Here is a 22,565-nt window from a genome sequence, read left to right on the forward strand (position 1 = left end):
GTGTTTTATGCCCAACATTTTCTGACAGAGGGGTGTTTCAGGCCAATGTATGGGGAGCACGTCCTCACCTATTTTCAATTATGTGTATTTTGAATATAGTAGTGACAGCAAAATGTGGGCTCTTATATTCTCAAAATAAGTAAAGAAGAATAGTAATCTCTTCGGAGCATTCTCCATCTTAACAGTTACGATGCAAAAACAAGTCTTATTCCATTCTCATTTTATTAAATGTTCTTTTGTAGACGCCTTTAATTTACTCAAGTTCCACTGCTTTTTGGCTCAAAGTTTAGAATTTTCACACAATTCTATCCATTTTGTTACATGTTCTCATATTTCTTTTTACAACGAGGACGGAAAACTTTTCACGCCTAGCTTATTAAAAGCTAAGCGTGTTGAAAATGAGTGAAAAAAGTTAACTTTAAATTGATTTTAAACCAACAAAAAATAGACGAATTTCAAACTGCTTTCACAGAATCGTTAAATAGAGTAAGGCAAATAATATTAGGAAAGGAAATTTCGTTTGTTATTCTAGTTAGATTAGAAGAAAAATGCTCCAATAAGATTAACCAAAAAATAATTTTGTCCTCTTTTCATCACTTATGACAACGAGAACGGATCAAACTTTTGTATGAAAAACTAAACCAGTTTTTCTCTCTTAATTTTTCGTAAATGCAAATGCAGTATGATCTAAGAAATTATTGATCAAACTTTTGTCTTATGTTTGAAAGAAAACTGTTGTACATAATCAATTACAGTTCACGACAATTGGATTCCGAAACGCAACACTTTTACCATAAGGTAATATGTGAAATACAAAAATTAGGGCTATATTTCAGCAGAATTAATTCTGAAAACAAATATAACAACTTAAAGCCCCCCAAGACAACTTATTGTTAAGGAGTCACCCAAAAATTGATAAAAATAGACACGTGAGAATATGAAAAATCTTAGCATTAAAAGAGGTCTTTCATGAAAATCATACCCCATGTCAACATCCCAAGAACTTGTGGCCTTTTGCACCGATAAAAATCAATAGGAGACTATCCTATAGCGCTATTGCGCTGCCTAAGTAAATAACGATGTTGGCACAATGTATTTTTTTCCATACCAGGGCACTTCGTATCGAAGGAATTGTCGTAGAAACTTCAAAAAGGGTTCATTCGATTGGAAATTAGAGTAGCTAGTGCCCTTTTTAATAGTCAGAAGTAATTTGTGGGCACCTAGCCCCCCCCCACGCCCATCAGTCTTCCAAACACAGCCCAAAAAAATTTGGAGAGAACCATGTTGTTCAGTGTAGTTGATCTCCCGATAGAAAATATGTTTTTGAGAAGGACACTCCCCCACAACCCTCAGTGCAAGGGTTGTAAGTTATGCCCTGAGGGCATATAAGACCGATGTTGACACAATGTATTATTTAATTTTTTTTCCTTTATAGCAGGGCACTTCGTATCGAAGAAGTTGTCGTAGAAACTTCGAAAAGGGCTCATTCAATTAGAAATTGGAGTGGCTTGTGCCCTTTTTAATAGTCGAAAGTGATTGGGAGGCAACTAACACCCCTTCTACGTCTACCATTTCCCGAAGCACACCCAATCAATATTTTTAGATAGCCATTTTGTTCAGCGTAGTTGATTTCCAGATAGAAATTATGTTTTTGAGGAGGAAACTCCCCCACAGCCTTCAGGGCGCGGGATGTAAGTTATGCCCTGGGGGCATATAAGGTTTTTATAGAAGGCATTGTCGTAGAAACTTCAAAAAAGGCTCATTCGATTGGAAATTAAAAGGGCTAGTGCCCTTTTTAATATTCGAAAGTGAATGGAGGGCAACTAGCCCCCCACCCACGCCCATCATTCCCCTAAACACAATAAATCAAAATTTTGAGATAGCCATTTTGCTCAGCGTAGTTGATTTCCAGATAGAAAATATGTTTTTGAGGAGGCCACTCCCCCACAACCCTCGGGGCAAGGGTTTTAAGTTATGCCCTGGGGGCATATGAGGTTTTTATAGAAGGCGTTGTCGTAGAAACTTCAAAAAAGGCTTATTCAATTCGAAATTCAAAGGGCTAGTGCCCTTTTTAATAGTCGAAAGTGATTGGAGGGCAACTAACCCCACTCTCGCGCCCACCTTTCCCCCAAACACTTCCAATCAAAAGTTTGAGATAGCATTTGATTCAACGTAGTTTTAAGTTCTGTAAATTAGGTCTTTGAGGATGAAAACCCCCTCACAGCCCTCAGGGCATGGTTGTAAGTTGTGCCCTGGGGGCTTATAAAGTCTTTATGGAACGTATTGTCGTAAAAACTTAAAAAGGGCTCAATCGATTGGAAATGAAAATGACTAGTGCCCTTTTTAATAGTCAAGAGTAATTGGAAGGCAGCTAACACCCCTTCCACGCCCACCATTTCCCCAAATATATCCAATCAAAATTTTGAGATAGCCATTTTGTTCCAAGCAGTTAAAGTTCAGGAAATTATACCTTTGAGTAGGACATTCCCCACACAGTCTTCATGACAAGGGTTATAAGTAATGCCCTGGGGGCATATAAGTTTTTATTGTAATATTTGTCGTAGAAACTTGAAAAAGGGCTCATTCGACTGGAAATTCAAAAAGTCTAGTGCCCTTTTTAATAGTCGAAAGTGATTTGAGGACAACTAACCCCTCTCTCTCGCCCACCTTTTCCCCAAACACATCCAATCAAAATTTTTAGATAGCCATTTTGTTCAGCGTTGTTGATTTCCCAACAGAAATTACGTTTTTGAGGAGGACACTCCCCCCAAGCCCTCAGGGCAAGGGTTGTAAATTATGCCCTGGGGTCATATGAGGTTTTTATAGAAAGCGTTGTCGTAGAAACTCCAAAAAGGGATCATTCAATGGAAATTGAAAGGGCTAGTGCCCTTTTTAAGAGTCAAAAGTAATTGGAAAGCAACTAACACCCCTTCAACGCCCACCATTTCCCCAAAAATATCCAATCAAAATTTTGAGATTTCCACGCAGTTTAAAATTCAGGAAATTATAAGTTTGAGCAGAACCCCCCCCCCCCCCACACAGTGTAAGGGTTCAGGGGAAGGGTTATAAGTTATGCCCTGGGGGCATATAAGGTTTTTACTGAAATCTTCGTCGTAGAAACTTGAAAAAGGGCTCATTCAATTGTAAATTCAAAGAGCTAGTGCCCTTTTTAATAGTCGCGAAAGTGATTTGAGGGCAACTAATTCCCCTCTCACGCCCACCTTTTCCCCAAACACATCCAATCAAAATTTTTAGATAGCCATTTTATTCGACGTAGTTGAAAGTTTTGGAAATTAGGTTTTTAAGGATGACAACCACTCCACCCCCCAGCCCTCAAGGCAAGGGTAGTAAGTTATGCCCTGGGGGCATATAAGGCTTTTTATAGAAAGCGATGTTGAAGAAACTTCAAACAGGACTCATTCAATTGGAAATTGAAAGGGCTAGTGCCCTTTTAATAGTCGAAAGTGATTGAAGAGCAACTAACCCCCTTCTCACGGCCACCATTTCCCCAAACACATTCAATCAAAGTTTAGAGATAGCCATTAAAACTTTCCAATCAAAACTTTGAGATATTTTATTCGTTCAACGTAGTCGTAAGTTCTGGAAATTAGGTCTTTTAGGATGATAACCCCATCAGAGCCCTCAGTGCAAGGATTGTAAGTTATGCCCTGGGGCATATAAGGTTTATATAGAAAGTTGTTGAAGAGATTTCAAAAGGGCTCATTTGAATGTAAATTGAAATTGCCCTTTTAATAGTCGAAAGTGAGTGGAGAGTAATAAACCCCCCTCTCACGCCCACCATTACCCCAAAAACATTGAATCAATGTTTAGAGATAGCCATTATGTTCAAGGTAGTTGAAAGTTCTAGAAATTATTTATTTAAGGATGACAAACACCCGAGAGCCCCAGAGCAAAGGTTGTAAGTTATGCCCTGGGGACATATAAGGTTTTTATACGTAGATAGAGTTGTCGTAAAAACCTCAAAAGGGGGATCATTCAATTGGAAATTGAGAGGGCTAGTGCCCTTTTTAATAGATAAAAGTGATTGGAGGGTAACTAACCCCCCTCTCACGCCCACCATTCCCCCAAAAATATCCAATTAAAATTTTCAGATAGCCATTTTATTCAACGTTGCAGAAAGTTCTGGACCTTAGGTTTTTGAGGATGACACCCCCCCCCAGCCCTAAGGCCAAGGGTTGTAAGTTATGCCCCGGGGGCATATAAGGTTTTTATTGAAAGCGTTGTCGTAGAAACTTCAAAAGGGCTCATTTGATTGGAAATTGAAAGGGCTAGTGCCTTTTTTAATAGTTGAAAGTGACTGGAGAGCGACTAACGCCCCCTTCACACCCATCATTTTCCCAGACACATCCAATCAAAATTTTGAGATAGCCATTTTGTTTAACATAGTTGAAAGTTCTGGAAATTAGGTCTTAAAAGATGACAACAACCCTCACAGCCCTTAGGGTATGGGTTGTAATTTATGCCCTGGGTGCATATAAGGTGTTAATAGAAAGCGTTGTCGTAGGAACTCAAAAAGGGCTCATTCGATGGAAAATCGAAAGGCCTAGTGCCCTTTTTAATAGTCGAAAGTGATTGGAAGGCTTGACATATTTATAGTAAAGATCGATGTGGGTATAATGTATTATTTTTTTGTTGTTGTTGTTGTTTAGACCAGGGCATTTTATATCGAAGGAGCTGTCGTAGGAACTTCGAAAAGGGCTCATTCTATTGAAAATAGAAAGGGCTGATGCGCTTTTTAATGGTCGAAAGAGATTGGGGAGAAACTAATCCCTCTTCCACGCCCACCCTCCCATTTACCTTTATGTTTAAAAACTAAATGTTGCCTTAAGATTAAATCAAAATGCACTGTGTTAATGCTAATTCCCAATAAGGCATCTCAGCAGTATCCCAAGAACGACTGGGGGTATTATGTTCAAACTTTTGGGGCTACTTCTGCTCTTAAAATCTAACCAAATCAAAATAGCGTAAGTATATCCAAGCTATCAAAGAAAATAAATAGATTTTTTTGCGAATGGTATCAAATTAAATGGTATAAAACTAAATTAAACACTACTATTTGTGTCTAGATTTTTAAAAGGGTGTATGTTGTTAAAAATTGCTGAAAATTTTTCTCCAGCATACAAATAGCAGGCCAAAATATAAATTCTTAAAAAAACGAAAATATTTAAAGTATTATTTTCTTTTCCCTGAAAAGACTATGTCAATATAAATCGAGTAGAAACTAATTAAAAAACTTTTCCGCAAAATAAGTTTTCAAAAGAAAAGTAAAAAACCCCATTAAACCAAAAATGAGCAAAAACAAAATCAAATAATCTACCAAGCGTGAAACTACCACAAATCAGCATCGATAAATAAATGAAACCCAAAACGAACAGAAATTACAATAAAAAACCGAGCCAAACTCAAAACGAGCGGAAATTAACATAAGTTGGGCTCAAAACCCCTATGCCTTCCCAAGGCCAGAACATAATTTGCACTTCACTGAAAAAAAAATGCAAGTGAATGTGCATTGTTAGTTTAATATACATATACTGATATTTAGCAATCAAAATGTTAATATTATTTGATTTATTAAAGTTATAAAAGTAAAAATATTTATATTTTTTCAGTAAAGTGCAAATTATGTTCTGGCTTTGGGAAGGATAGGGGTTTTGAGCCCAACTTATGTTAATTTCTGCTCGTTTTGAGTTTGACTCGGTCTTTTATTGTAATTTCTGTTCGTTTTGGGTTTCATTTATTTATCGATGCTGATTTGTGGTAGTTTCACGCTTGGTACATTATTTGATTTTATTTTTGCTCATTTTTTGTTTAATGGAGTTCTTTACTTTTCTTTGAAAAACTTATTTTGTGGAAAAAGTTTTTTTAATTAATTTGTAAGAAATACAGAATTGTTTGCTCTTTTTACTGGCTTAAAATCTCACACAGGACAACCATTCGGGAGGGACTTAACTTGTTGTTCTTTTTACTGGCTAGTGAACCAATCAGATTTTAAAAAGGCGGAGTTATTTATTTCTCTAGAAATGGGAGCAATTACGAAAAAACGTCACAGATGTAAACCAATGAAACCAAAGTATATTTATTATCACGAAATTACAGGAGAGCGAACTCTCTTTTTTTGTTGATGTCTGCACATTAGAGATTGAACAGTCTCAACACTTTTCTTTAATAGCCAAAAGCACAATATCTGTATTTCTGGTCTTTTCTCATCCAATGGCGAAATTTTTCTTTGCAGACGATTAGCTCAAGCATATAAAAATGATTTAAATTCTAACCTGCTTCTCTTATTCCGGTATTTGTTGCTTCTCTTACAGCTTCCAGTAATTTGTCATACTTATCATTAAATGTGAGAGTGAACGCGCAATCAATAATTCTCCCATTGACATGTGTTCCAAAATCAATCTTGCAAACATCATCATACTGAAGCACCGTTGAATCGCCTGCGTTCGGTGTATAATGCGCTGCACAGTGGTTTAATGAACAACCAGTAGGAAAAGCGAGTCCTGCCTTAAGTCCATCTTCACCAATCAACAAACGAGAGACTCTTTCCAGTTCTTCAACAATCTGAAACATTGTCATTCCCGGCTTAATATACTTTTGCATATATTGACGAGTTTGTCGGTGTGATTCGGCTGCCCGTCGAGCTTCGTTATAACTGTCGTTTTGTGAACGATCAAGAGTCCTCTTTTCTTCGGCAGTAAACCTATCTTTCGCCAAGCGTTCATCCTTGGACGGAGGATATTCACATTCTTGTCCCACGGGGAAACTGTCATTTGGAAATAGTTCATGAATTGGAATTGATGGTGGATCCGTTTGAGCTTTAGTAGCAGGTCCAGCCTTCTTTTTACTCTTCTTCTTTTTCTTTTTAGTCTTAATGTCGGCAGTTTCAGCTTCGTCACCAGATTGTACTTCACTATTTTCTGGCAGATGACCATTTTCCACTATAGGACCTTCCTGGAAAAAGAAAAAGGTATCTAGCAACTTAAGCAGCAAACCAGAAACATTAATTAAATAAATGTTTTTGAATATATAACCTGGAAAGCTTTGAATGAACCGATCATCTTAAGAAACAAAGTGTATGAATAGAGGAGTTTACTGATTCGTAATTAGCCCTAAATAAGATGCTAAACACAAAGAATACTATGTTTCAACTTATTAGTAACAGCTAGCACAATTCATTGGTAATCAGATACATTAACAGGAAGGAAAAATTAAACTCGCGCCAGAATTTTTTTTTAGCACAATTGAATTTGCTTATTCGTATATATATATATACTCCCTTTAAACAAGCTACTGTGTAGTTATTTATGTACGTATGTATGTATGCATTTTCTCTTGGAAACGATTTTAAATGAATCAAAACAGCTAAAGCAAGAGGCATGGAAAATGTCTAATCTAATGATGCACGAAAGTGAAGCGCAAACGAGACCTGCTGCTAGAAGATATGCGACAACGAGCATCACTGCGAATTTCAAATGGGAATAATAAACAAAATCAGCAGTTAGAAGAAAAGTAACAGGGACGATCACATTGAATCGTAAATAAAATCTGTGTTTAAAAGAGGCACGTCAGTGAGAATCACAACAAGTCTGAGAAGAAAACAAATCCTATAGAATGGATGATTCTTTGATACTTTAACAGGAAAGAGAAATAGAATTTACGCCAAAATTTATTAGATTACATCACGAGTATATTTTCCAAAATCTTTAGAAATATGAGACTTAATAACAACCGAAGAAATTGTCAACATGAAGTTTAACAGTTGAGAAAGGTTGGCTGAAAATCAATCACATCATTACTTTTCTCAAAGGTTCTGATGACTTAATGTTGCACTTTATTAATTCCGGTTGATAAAACAGGTCATTCCAACTTAGTGAAGTGATCTTAGCAAGATATTTAACAAATATATTATTGACAATGGTGTATACTTTTTGTGTCTGGACTTCACCCTTTGGTTCAACAGAGTGATCTAAATTTCATCCACATTTACTATTTGCAGTAGAGTATTTTCTTTATTTTCCACGTTCTTACCAGAATAGAAAAATGATTAATATATATATATATATATATATATATATATATATATATATATATATATATATATATATATATATATATATATATATATATATATATATATATATATATATATATATATATATATATATATATATATATATAGTCTCAATAGTTTTGGATAGATAAAAATTTAAAAAAAAGAGAGAAAACACTTGATATGTATTTGTTTCAGAAAAAGAGCAAATTATGTTCTGGTCTTTAGGAAGCATTATTTGAAAAAAAACTACGTTTTCTAAAGAGTTAAAGAGGCTGAGTCACAAGTTCGAACCTTACAACGTACAAGGATTAGGAGGTACAGTTGGGGGACTGCTGCCCCCCAAACCTCCCGCTTTTGCAGCCTTTTTTGGTAAGGTTCTTTAAGTCCTGTAGCCTGCAATCAGTTGGTCGTACCAAGTTCATCACATTATAGCTTGTTATCGGTTAGGGAAAAATCTCCTGTAAAAAATCCAGCAAACAAGCTCAGTACTGTTTCTAATCAATGAGATGCAATAGGATGTTCTTACGGTAAAAAATTCAAGCAGACTTCGTTCGTGTTGCAAAGCATTTCTTTGCAAGGAAAAAAGCGGGCGTTGAGGGGGCGGGAGACTCCCAAAATAAAAATCTTAACAAAAGAGGCTGTAAAAGCGGGGGGTTTGGGGGCGGCAGCCCCCAACTGTACCTCCTAATCCCTGTACGTTTTAAGGTTCGAACTTGTGACTCAGCCTCTTTAACTCTTTAGAAAACGTAGTTTTTTTCAAATAATTTCTGCACGTTTTTGTACAGTTTATTATTTATTATTGCTTGACTAACTGTTAGCTGATCTTGTCAGGATTTCAAGTTGGGGGGCTGCCGCCCCGCAAACCCCCCGCTTTTGAAGATTTTTTTGTTAAGGCTTTTAACTCCTGAATACTCAAATCAAATGCACAGTAAGATTTTCTTTTTTCAACTTTTCTTCGAGCATGCGGGTATACGGCATGTTATCAAAGCAGTGGAGACTTACCTGTAAGCTGAAGGCCGACAGTGATATTCTTCTGGAGACGCCTGTTGATTCGAAGGATCCAATAGATTGGATTTATAAAAGAAACTGAGTTTCTTTTTTAAACTTTAAATTTAAGAGATACTACAATTCAATACAATTAAATTCAATTTATAAAAAAATTCCTCTAACGGGGAATCGAACCCGGGTCTTCCGCATGAAAGACAGGAATAGTGACCACTGGACCATCAGAGTTGTTAAATTATTTTCTAGTCTCTGCAATCTATTTTCAACACAAGCAAATACAAAGTAAAATTTTCGTTTTTCGACAAAAAAAAACTTCTGGGAAAGAGCTGGAATTTTTGGAAGCTTGCAGTCGGTCTTGGTAGGTTAAGGGGACTATTTTGATCTAATTTAATAATGAAATACTATGCTTTTAGGATTTCCAAAAATTAACATGGGCTCTTATAGGAAAACGAGGTTTTTCGTAAATGTAAATTCGGGGGATAATTTTTTCGGTCTGAAAATATCAAAAGGCCCTAACAGGTCGAATTCCGCTTCGAATGAGTCCTCATTCACCCGGATCCGTTACCAACTATGGCCTGTAGGCATGTCAGATAAAAAAATAACTTGATATTTGTTTTTTGGAAAACAGGAAAGGAGTGATCGGATTGAGCTGAAATTTTGAGGATGAGCTCCCAGACTCTAGGAAAGCTTATCCTCTAAATTTCAGCCCGATCGGACAACGCTAAAGCGGGGCTGTGGTGGGAAAAATTAACATGGGCTCTTATAGGAAAACGAGGTTTTTCGTAAATGTAAATTCGGGGGATAATTTTTTCGGTCTGCAATCTCCCACTCCCTAACAGGTCGAATTCCACTTCGAGTGAGTCCTCATTCATTCGGATCCGTTGCCAACTAGGGCTTGTAGATGTGGCTAATAAAAAAAAATTGATGAAACTTAAGTGGCTATATTTGGTTTTTGGAAAACAGGGACGCAAGTGTCAGATTGAGCTGCAATTTTGAGGATAAGCTCCCAGGCCCTAGGAAAGCTGATCCTCTAAATTTCAGCTTGATCGGACAACGTTAAAGGGGGGTTGTGGTGAGAAGGTCGAAACTTCCGGCCCACTTTCCCCCATGAAGATAAAGTCGGAGCGGGGGGGGGGGGGGTGAAATTTCTCATGTTTCTTAGTTTGAGCTTAGGCTACAAAATGCAATCACCACCGTCTCTCTGCGACCGCTAGGACCGGAAATCGCTTAACACTGTGGTGGGTTGCCTCTTTAAAGAGGCACAAGTGTGCCTCCTTGATGTGGGCTGTCAGCCCTACTCCTCTTAGTTTCCGTTCGCTTTTGAGAGAAAAGGGGTTTTATTAAAAAGAAATATAACACTTTAACAACCAAACCCGAAGTTTATAGACATCACCCTTTACAAAACCCTACATACATAATTACTACCAGCCATCCTTAGCCCCCCCCCCCCCAAAAAAAAAACAAAAAAAATAATAATAAAATAAATAAATAAAAGATAAAAGAAATAAACTAATTTCTAATAAATTTCATGACCTAATTGGATAACGAAGACACAAAATTAAAAATCATTCTTCTCTTCTACCTCCTACCCTGTAAGACTATCAAAGCTGAATCTCTCTATACTTGTTTAGAGGAGAAATAGAGGGGATGCCATTTTAGCCAATAAGTTTTGGTACTTTTGTACTTTTGTACAATAATTGGTCGTTTTGGTGCCAATTCAAGAACTAGAGTTCATCACCTGAAACTTACCAAGCAGTCTACAGTATCTAGAGTCCATACTTAATTCTTTTCAACATGTATTGTCAACAATTAGGACAAAGTATCTAATGAAACAGTTACTGCTGAATCTGTTGATGTTTTTAAATGAAGGCTAGATGCTGAGTGGTCCACTAGAGACTGTAAACTCAATTGGGATGCTACTAAACATGGAACAGTACCTGGTCACCAGTGAACCTTGCATACAATCATTCTGGAGCTCTACAAGGAGAATTCCTTAGATTGCCCTCCTTCCAAAACAAATTTAATATGCCTTGCAGTATGACTTTGTTTGGAGCTTTGAGTATGACTTCGTTATTTATGTAACTTCTGTTCATTTTATTCATTGATGGTTTATGCTAGCTTTACGCCTGAAAAATTATTTGACTGTATTTTCGCTCATCTTTGGTTTAAGTAGCTATTTAATTTTCTTGTTATTTACAAAGTTTTTGTAAATAAAAGTTCTTTCAAATTAATTTCTGTTCGTTTTTAATTACCACAGTCTTTTTAATTGATTAAAAAAATATTTTTTTTAATTTTTCTGGCTTTTCTATATAAGAATCCAGATTTTGGCTTACAATTTATATGTTGGACGAATTTTGCAATTTTTTTTTAAAATAGTTCTTTTACAATGCTACAGATTGATGGATAAGGGGGAAAATATTCAAATAAATCGTTAAAAAGTTTCATAATCTTTCGGGTTCGAAAATAACACCCCTAGCTATTACTGGGATATTGCATATATGACCTACTGAGAATCTGGATACATATAATATCTTTTGATTTAGTTTCACACCTCCTCAACTTTCTCTGAAAAATAAAACTTAACACCCTATTCAGTTTCTATATATGCTATGACTTTGTATATATGCTATTTTGACAACATGGATGCACTTCAACACTTTTGATTTAGTTCAATAGTAGTAGCAGAAGTAGTAATAGTAGTAGCTCTGGAAGTTTCAGCTTAATACCCTCATCCATTCTTGAGATAATTTCGATACAAGCTTATTGACAACCAACATGCACACAGTACCTCTTGATTTAGATTTAAAGTAATATGAACTTTCTCTGAAAGTTTCTAATTTATACTAAATTCCAGTCCTAAGATATCCTAGCTAAGCCATTTTTAAAACATGGATGCAATTAAGCAATTTTTATTTAATTCGATAGTAGCACTAGTAGTGATATAACTAGTAGCAAAGTTTTAGGAATTTTAGTAGCCCCAAAGTTTTAGCTTCATAACCCAAGAGTTTCTTTTGCTGGGATATTGTTAATACAACCCTTTGATAATCCAGTTACATAGTGTTCTGATTTAGTTCAGCATCTCCCTTAAATACCCCAAATACTTCACCTCAATACTCCTTAGTATTAAGTATTTTCTTAGACATTGCTGATGTGCCATTTTGAATATGTGCATGCAAATGGATTGTTTTGATTCAACACTGCCTTCACCTTTCCCTGAAGATTTTATCTAAAACCCTTAACATTAGCAATGGTTGTAGCAATCGTAGTATCAGAAACAATAGTAGGAGCATTGTGAGATGAAGTAGTGACAGCAGCAGTAGTATTAATAGTAATAGCATTCATATTGTGCCTTTTTGGTATAGCTAAAAAGCCCCTCCTTAAGCCCTGCTAGTTTCAACTTGACAATTTAAGCTGTTTCTAAGATTTACTATAAGTCCTTTGGATAATCTGTATGCACACAGTGTGCTTAGATCCCATCCAAAATCTTCCTCAACAATCCCTCAAATTTTCATCTTAATACTCTTAGCTTTAGCAATAGTAGTATTAATACCAGTAGTAATAGTAGTACTACTACAATTTGTTGTAGTATGCACATAGCACATTTTTATCAGTTCAACATCTCCCTCATCATGCCCTGAAAGTTTTAGTCTAATACTCTAAGCTGTTCCCAAGATAATTCTGATATGCTCTTTTGACAACAAGTATACAAATTGCGTAGTCAGTAGTCCATTGATAACCTGCATTGAAATAGTGTGCTTTGATTTATTTCAGCACCCAAGTTAACATTCCCTTAAATGTTTAAATTAATACCCTTAGCTTCAATAGCAGTAGTTCTAGTGGCAGTTGTAATAGTAGTAGTAGCATGCATGTAGTAACTTTGGCTTGTTCAACGTCCCACTTAACATGTCCTGAAAGTTTTAACTTAATACCCTAGGCCATTCCTGGGATATTGCTGATATGCTCTTTTGACCATCTGCATGCATATAGTGGGTTTTGACTTAGTTCAACATCCCCCTAAACATTCCCTACAAGTTTCATCTTAATACCCTTAGCTTCAACAGTAGTAGTAGTAGTAGTAGCAGGAGTAGTAGTAACAGTATACACTAAGTTCCTTATCCCTCTCAGCATAACCTGAAAGTTTGAAACTAATACTCCTGAGAAATGGTTTATACACCCTTATGGCATCCTTAATGCACATTGTGTGTTCTGTTTTAGTTTAACATTCACCTAAATATTCCATAGAAGTTTCACCTTAATACCCTTAGTCTCAGTAGAACTAATAGTTGCAACAGCCAAAGTGGTAACATGACAACAGTGCCTCTTGGTTAGTTTGACATCCCTTTCAATTTGCCATGAAAGTTTCAACTTAATACTCTAAGCCGTTCCTAAGATATTGCGTATACAGCAATTATTTCTTAAAAACATATTCTTAGTAGTTGTAGAAATACCTGTTACATGCACATAGTGCCTTTTGGCTAGTTCAGCACCCCTTTTGGTTTGCCCTGAATGTTCCGGTTTCAAATTAATACTCTAATTTATTCCTAATATATTGCTTTTGTGCCATTTTGGCAACATGCATGCACATAGGGTGTTTTGATTTTGTTGAAACTCCCTTAAACACTCCATGAAAATTTCATTTTAACACCATTGGACTCAGTGCTAGCAAAAATTGTAGTGATGGCAGTAATTGTGGCAAGTATAAGTACTTAGGGCCTTTTGGTTAGCTCAAACACCCCTGAAATAGACAAAATAGATAAAAAGCTTTCAAACAATATTTGTTCTGGCAAATTTTGAGCTTAAAAAAAAAAAAAAAATGCTTTGTACTATACAACCTCAGCTTACCTATTGCTGGACAGATACATTCAGAAACCTTGAATGCAATTTTTAATGAAAAATACCCACGTATGCAGAGAAGGATGGCAAAAAAAAAAAAAAAAAAATGCTTGTACTACCTCAGCTTACCTAATGCTGGACAGCCATGTTATATTCAAATATAGTCATGTAACATCTGATTTCTTGGCAAGTTGTCAAGCCCTTGTTAAATAACTATGGTATCATGTAAAATTTTCCAGCTTCTGGAATTACTGTCAATTTAAATGCTTATATTCTTAGTTATAAGTAAAACGTCAAACCTTGCAAAAAAAAAAAACCTTTGTACCACATGAATGGTCTTGCCTTCCTGTCTATTCTTTGGGCCCCCATTTTTACAAGTACATAAATTGAACAAAAGTCATCTGTCAACATGAACATGTGTTTTCAAGCTTGATTTGTTCAACATAACTGTTTTTTTCTACTCTCACCCTCCTCTCATTGAACTTAAAAAAAAACTCTCATTCAACTGTGTTTGTGACTGGAGTAGAGCTTCACTCATATGGTAGTTTACATACAGTTGACAAATAAAAACAAAAATCTGAAACCTTTGGAGAATTCTCAAGATATGGACATGTAAGCAATTGCTCCATAAACAGGGGTACGTAATAAAGCCTTTAGACATTATCTATCTGACTTGAGAGGCATGTTGAGGTGAATTTATGTTTTTGGTGTCATATATGTTCACCTAGATGAAGAAATCTGCCTTTTTGTTGCACAAATGGTTGTTTTGAGAGGTGTATGATGAACAGAGTTCAACTGATGTCCATGTGATAATGGACCCTTTATTTTTGGGAGAATTTTTATACAAGAGATGAAGAGTTCAGAGATAATTCCATCCTGGAATATACACTAGGCCTATACTCTTATCTATTTAATGAGCTTACATAAAAGGTGTTTTCTAAGATTAGAATCAGTTAATCCCTACTAGCCTAGTTTTATCTAGCACCAACCTATCTATATCATGTCTAAGATTAGTCTCCTTAATAATCCATGCTTAGGAAAGATAAATTCTAATCACGAGAATTGGCCTGAGATTAGGCACTGCAAGCACAGGGGGATTTATCCTAATCTCCACTCCTTCCATGTTTCTAAGGCTTAGATAACTGCATTAAAGACAGGTTATCTTCAAGTTATGGACCTGTTTAATGTTGAAGAATTTTTCTTCTTCTGTAATTCTGGTTTAAATTCATTTTGATTTGACTCTAAGTCTTGGAAACCATTAGAATCCTAGATGGGGGGGGGGGGGGGTTGGCAAGCAGGAAAATAAGTTGAATCAGGCTAATGAATCTTTCAGAAATGTTTCCAGAGCCTAGGATATTCCATGGGAAAGTCTTCAAAAATATTTATCTCTACCTTTTCCTTCTCTGAAGGGCACTGACCCTTATTGAACCTGGATAAAATTTACAATATACAAAGAACAATTTTAGAACTACTTAGACAGCACATATAAAATTAAAAAGATTACTTATAAGATTTTAAAGAGTTTGGAAAAATGTGTCCTAAATTAAGAAAAAGTCCCAATAAAGTGTATAATAATGGAAAGAAACATAACTATCTCATTAATAAAACATTGTGCATACAACAAAGTAAGAATTTCATTGCAGTAGTTATTTCTTTTTGTTTCTATATACTTCTTGGGCTATATATGGACCACCAGGGAAGGAGGGTGCATTAGCAAGTTAATTGATTATTATATATGGAAAGAGCATTAGAAAAGGAATTGAGTAGTGTGTTCATTTTGTATCCATGTTAGTTATGGAGTCTTGCATATATTTACCCCTCATTTTATACTCCTTGCTAATCTACTATAATAGTTGTTAATTGGACAATACACCCTACCCCTCTGATTGTCCCATACACAACTCTAATAACATATTTCTCTAGTAGCCTAAATGCGTAATGATAATAGTAATGTATTTGTAACCCCCTGTACAAGCATGAAATGCAATTAGAGAATTACAAAGATACCAAAAATTAAAGAAAAATGAAAGCATTATCAAGATAAAACTCAGGAGAAAAGTATGTCATATCTACAGGAAATGTACTGGTTATGAGCCCAAAGCAGCAACTGCAGAAGATATTTGCAAAAAAAACAAACGAACAACAGAAGAATAGAGATTGAATTCTCTTCTGATAAGATAATGTAAAAAAAAAAACAAAAAAAAAACACAATGGGACCAAAGAGAAGACATGTGGGACAAAAAAAAAGCATTGTAAAGTCTGTCCCAGGTTACTTTGTGAAACTGGCTTTTAACTTGAGAAACCAGCCCTTGCAATTTTCTAAGCTTTCCTTTCAATGCTAAGGTAAAGTGTTTTAGGAGTGTTAACATTTATGCCAAATAGGAGACCTAAATACTTCAGAGAAGACAATGCAGAAATGGTAGCTGGGCCAACATTTGCAGTTATGGGAGGTTGCTGAGACAAACCATAGACAAGAGACTCAGTTTTACAGGAAGCAAAACTCATTAAGACCAGAGCAAACTATACGAACTGGATTTTGGAGAACTTGGAGATCATCCGATAGTAAAAGAATGTTGCCTGTGTAACAGAGGTGGCTGGAATAATATAGGCCTCAATCTGGAATAGAGGAATATTTTCAGTAATAGTTTAGATGGCATTTTTGAAAAGAGCTGGACTAAGCACAGAGCCTTGTTTCCTACCTTGTGAACAGTGATGGGGTTGCTAAGCTAAGAGAGCAGAGAAAAGAGTTCATTCTACTTCTCAACAGAGAAAGAATAGCCTGCAAATGAATAGTGGAATTGAGTGCCTTTGAAACATCAATTCCACACAAACACAGATTCCTTTTCAGCATCCAATAGTAGTCTAAATAGCCAAAAAGGTTGCATGTGCATTTTGCATGTCTAAGCCTTTGCAGAATCCATGTCTCCATGGTTGCACCTTATGTTGATTTCTTGGAAGATAACCTTTTCAAAAAGCTTACCAATAACAGACAAAACAGTAATTGGTCTGTAGAATTCCCAAACCTTTGGGTTCTTGCCCTTCTTTAAGACATAGGTAATAATAACTTCTGAAAAGGCAGTTGGAACTTACTGCTGAGCAGTGCAAGCCTGAAACAATAGTGACAAATATTATGTAAGGGGTAAGGTAGCAGATAGGAGGTGCTCAGTTTATACTCCATTAGAAAGTTATGGTTTAGAAAGTTGAAGGTGTAAAAGTCAGCAAATTGTTGTTTCTTCATTTCCATACATTTTATGGGTGAGAAATTACTGAGTTTAAAAGTGTCCAGGGTTTCTATGAAAAATGACTTTCTAAGTCTAAAATGATGTGTCACACCAAGCAACAAAAATTGACTATCTTAACTTTTCTGATGCTTGACATCCAGCTGAGAAGGTCCACAGCCTTGCTTGCTGTGGATGCAAGGTCCAAGCTCTTCTTATGAGATAGCCAATTGAGTGTTAAAATCAGTCTCAACATGTTAATCAGAGTGTAAATGGTTAATATCAGACCTAATGATGTGACAGCGGTCAATTCAGATTTTTCTTTAGCTACAGTTGTGCATTTTCCCCAGCCACTGATGATCTCAAGAGCTTCCATGATTTTAAGGAGCTCTATCACAAACTGGATTAAGGAATCTTGCCTTTCACTCCAGTGTTTCACACATGCTAAATAGCTGTGCTTTAATTACTCTGGTTAAAACATAATCACACTTTGTAGAAGCACCAAAAAGAGGAACTTTATTTTTCATTACTCCAAAGGAGTTTCTCATACTTTGGACAGATGACATCTTTGACATAGAAAGATTTGGAGCAAGGTAAAAACATGGCCAACACAGGACATTCTTTGCTATTTTTTGGACTATCTAGTCCAAAAAAATCCAAGTCTAGTCCATAAGATCAAAGGAAATCCAAGCATTTCCTCTTTAATGATCAGTATTAAGTTTCCAATGCTGTCCAAGTAACATTTTTTTGTAGGGTCTAAAAAAATCCTTGTTTCTGTGCAATTATAATGGTAGAAAAGGGCAAAAATTAGTTATGACTTGTGTGACACAACTATTGTTTCATCAGCAACCACACTATAGAGCTTGGCAGAATGATCTTGTGCAAAAATTTCTGTAAGAATCTTCTTGACAAAACCTTCAGTTAATACATTCTACATTTTTCCCCCCTGGATATATATATATAGCATTTGCATCTGAACTTTCTGAATATTTTGTTTTAGCATGAAATTACTGCTATTTACACAGTACCTTAAAAGTTCTCAACAGTTCCCTTCAGGTGACATTAACACTCTTGACAATTCCCTAGATACTTAAGGCAGCCAGATACAGTGTTGTGGAATCCATTTCAAACATGCACTGATCTTGTAATCAAGTCACAGAAATCTAATTACATTAAATTGCAGCTAGGAGCAATCTAAGGAATTCTCCTTGTAGAGCTCCAGAATGATTGTATGCAAGGTTCACTGGTGACCAGGTACTGTTCCATGTTTAATAGCATCCCAATTGAGTTTACAGTCTCTAGTGGACCACTCAGCATCTAGCCTTCATTTAAAAACATCAACAGATTCAGCAGTAACTGTTTCATTAGATTGTTTGTCCTAATTGTTGACAATACATGTTGAGAAGAATTGAGTATGGACTCTAGATACTGTAGACTGCTTGGCAACTTTCAGGTGATGAACTCTAGTTCCTGAATTGGCACCAATAGTACCAATTATAACTTATAGGCTAAAATGGCATCCCCTCTATTTCTTCTCTAAACAAGTATAGAGAGATTCAGCTTTGATAGTCTTACAGGGTAGGAGAGCTCTTGCATGCCTAATATCACTTTTGTGATGTGTCACTGCACATCTTGAAGAGCTTGTGTGTCTTTTTTTAAAATATGGAGAGGCAAGAGACATTCCAACTTCAAGCTTAGGATGCAGAAGTCCCTTATAAAGAAGACTGATGACTTTAGGGGAACTAAGTGGAAATAGTATGCTTAATCAGTCCCAAGGTCAAACTAGCCCCAGCAGCCAACCTCTTAGCATGAATGTTGAACTTTAGTTCATTGTCAATAGTGACACCAAGATCCTGCTCATTATTTACAGAGGAGAGTGGGTGGCCTAAGAAAAAACAAGAGTGGCAAGGATTCAGTTTACCAAAGTGAATGATAAAACTTTTGGTAAAATTCTAGTTTAGCTACTTTTTACTATCTTGGTAAGGGATTAGGTTGGGAGAATGAAATTCAGTAATGAATTCTTTTTCTCTGGTTTTAGTTCTGAAAATGTAATTTTTGTTTTTTGAGTAGAATTTTAAGCCATATCAATGGCTTTTTCATAATTTAGAAAATGTACTTCCAGATATTTGAAACATCATAAATTGTGATTGATCAAGGTTGTGAAGCTGAAAACATTTTTCAAAAGTCACTGCCCTCTACAGGGAGAAGGAATACCTTCCTGGGACGTAATGTAGCATGTAGCACCCCTAAAAATTTCATTTTCCTAACCTAACCCCTTTCAAAGATAGCTAAAAAGAGCTAAACTAGAATTTTACCAAACTTTTAGCCCATGCCAAGGGGGAGGGGACAGTCACCTCATTAGATCCAAACTGTTCCTAGGGCTTTATCTGATGCCATCAAGGGGAATGAGCTTCATTGTCAGGGTAAAAACTATTATATTAAAAAGGACCATCAAATAAGAAGTCTATTGGGTAAAATTCTATTTTAGCTACTTTTTCCTATCTTGGAAAGGGGTTAGGTTAGGAAAATGAAACTTTCAGGGATGGGTCTACAGGCTAAAGCATAGGTAAATTTTTGGCAGTTCATATTATTGACTTACAAATAAAGTAAACATACCACTTGATGCCTTATTTATGCTCATTACAAATATAATAATCAATTTTTGTCAGAAATGAATTTTACCTCCACCCCTATATAGGCTATATCAATTCAGGGTATATTTTTGGGTCAATATTTACCAAATCATATTATTGAGTTAGGAATAAAGTGAATACACTATTCAATGCCTTTTTTATGCTGATTACAAATATAACAATCATTTCTATCAGAAATGAAATTTTAGCCCCCCCACTATATATGCCAATTCAGGGTATATATTTCTACATTAGGGGGGGGGGGGTAAAGTTTAAACTTACCTCCCATTTACATCAGAAATAAAATTTGCCCCCTCCCTAATGTAGAAATATATACCCTGAATTGGTATATATAGGCCTAGGGGGAGGGGGGCTAAATTCATTTCCAATAGAAATGATTGTTATATTCATAATCAGCATAATAAAGGCATCAAATGGTATAGGTTATTCACTTTATTTGAAACTCAATAATATGATTTGGTAAATATTGACCTATTTTTGCACATTAGGGGGGTGGGGGTAAAGTTTATTTTTGATGCAAATGTGAGGTAAGTATAAACTTTACCCCCATCCCCCTAATGTAAAAATATAGCCTATAGGCTACCATGAATTAGTATATTTTGATGAGCTTTACAAATCTGTGTATTTGAAACTTAATTCCTTGCAAAATAGATCTTCTGTTTATATAAAGTACAACATAGCCTAATTGTTTACAGCTTCACAACTTTGCTTTTTGCAAGATAGCCAAAAGTAGAATTTTACTGTCTTTTGAAAGCCTACTACTTTTATTTTATTGAGATGTTTCCTTTGGAAGGGATATGCATCTGTACTGTTGTCTACAGTAGGTCTAATTGGGTCCAATACAGCTCTCAAGCCTACACTTTATACAAAACTGCTGATACTGTTGGTTTGCATTAGGCTACTTTCTTTGCATATTCCTAACCAATGATTTGTTTGTAACACAATTCAATGCAAATTAAAAAAAAGACAGCAAAAAAAGACCTACAGCCTATCTACTGTTTTGTTAGGCTATTACTCTTTATCCTAGTTCAGAAAAGGCCATGCATTAGATGTTACCAAAAGGAAGAATATTTATTTGGTAAGAACTTACAAAAAAAAATCCGTAAAGCAATGGACCATTCTATAAAACTGTTTATCTTTAAAGCAGTGAAGTTTCACTACAAACCTTTATTGGTGCCCCAGGAACTGATCCATTTTCAGCTGCTGTTTCTTCTTTTAAAGTAGATTGAGTATCTGAATTCAATCTCAAATTAGAAAGATCTTCTTGTGTTTGATCCACTGAGACTGTTTTTCCCTTTTTCTTTCCCATTCTTCAGTAGTGAATTTATGTTATGAAATGGATGGAGGGGAATTTCGGAAATTTTCTATTCTGATATAAAGTTTCACGAAAAAATAGATGTCAGCATGCTATAAGTGACATTCTTATTGAGGAATTTATGGTCCGTTCTAGCAGTAGGTACCTTTTTTGTTTTTGGCCAAAGAATAAAAGGAAAAAAACGGAAATAAAATACCGGAACACAACAGAACATAGTGAAAAAAAACGGAAATCTGTTCCGGTTTCCGCTTTTTTACCTAAAAATAGACAAGACCTATTATTAATTAAAAAACGGCCGTTTTAACATATATTTCTGGTTTTTTTTTTCAGTTTCTTTAGATTTACGAGAGTAAAGTGAATATTTATTAATATAGATTAATAAAAAAGACCAAATATACAAAAAGACCAAATATATGAAAAGACCACATAAATAAGAATTTATCACTTAAAAACATTCGGAGTTCAAGTGACTTTGCAGTCATTCGTGAGCACTGCTTTCGCGTAAAGTACCCAGTAATACTAAATGCACTCTCACTGGGTACTGAAGTTGCAGGGGCTGAATGATGAATGCATGCAATTTCCCTTAACTCCGGTTAAGTGTAAAAGTACTCAGACCAAAATTCTAGTGGATCAGAATAATTTTGTCCTGATCTTCGTCTCTCGCTCAAAAACACAGGAACTCTCTCCTCATATGCCCTGATAATATTTGCTGCCACGCGGTCAATGCCCATACTGTTGGCATTTTGCCTCGTAGAGTTCATCCGTAACCCAGTCGTGTCGAGAAACTTAGAAAACAAGCTGTGTTCTTGATCAAGAGTCTCTGGTGACCCTTTTCGGTTAGTCCCTGCCTTAGTAGGAGCGACGTCAATAGGGAAAGATTTGGAGTTCAATTGGATTGGATCGACTTCTTCTGTGCTTCTCTGCACGGAGATGAAATGCTGGAGAAGCGAGGAGATGGACTGACGAGCTGACTCTCTGTCTACACGTGTCATTTTTTCATAAATTGCAGGGTCCAAAAAGCCAGCTCTTGTGAAGAGCATCATACCAAACTTAGGACTGGCTGAAAGGTATCTCCTGAGCTGAACAACTAGAAGTTCCTTCATCCCATTGATTGACTCAGTCATAATACTAGTATCTGGAGTCTGACAAAACAACAGTAATCCTTTAATCATCAGCACGATTTTGCTTGCCGAAACATAATTGTATCCACTGTTGCCTATCACTGTTGCCTGTTTGAACGGGCGAAGAACCTCAATGACAGCTTCCATGATGGACCACTCATTGCTGTGAAGTTCGAGCTCTCTAATCTTAGCGTCACGTAGGTTTTGGTTGAAGAAGTCGCGCAGTGGCTCTTTTCAGGCACAATACATTTCTATCATGGTAAGTGTGCTGTTCCATCGAACATTCATGTCTTTTGTGATGGATGGACTAAGATTATATGTCTTGCAGATAGCTTCAAAAAGATC

General features: G+C 36.0%; 1 protein-coding gene across 1 annotated transcript in view; it reads right to left on the reverse strand.

The window, feature by feature from the left end:
• und (methionyl aminopeptidase und) overlaps positions 1 to 21,135 on the reverse strand; it is a 29,304-nt gene extending 8,169 nt beyond the window's left edge. Inside the window, exons 1-2 of the mRNA XM_089099466.1 lie at positions 20,950 to 21,135; positions 6,294 to 6,972 (exon numbers count right to left, since the gene is read on the reverse strand). Coding sequence (XP_088955592.1) covers positions 6,294 to 6,972; positions 20,950 to 21,093 — 823 coding nt within the window. The 5' untranslated portion in view covers positions 21,094 to 21,135. The remainder of the gene's footprint in view (positions 1 to 6,293; positions 6,973 to 20,949) is intronic.
• Between the last annotated feature and the right edge of the window lie 1,430 nt (positions 21,136 to 22,565).

This window comes from Artemia sp. Qi Xiang Cuo, chromosome 2 (assembly GCF_049724085.1).
Source record: "Artemia sp. Qi Xiang Cuo chromosome 2, ASM4972408v1, whole genome shotgun sequence".
NCBI lineage: Eukaryota > Metazoa > Arthropoda > Branchiopoda > Anostraca > Artemiidae > Artemia > Artemia sp. Qi Xiang Cuo.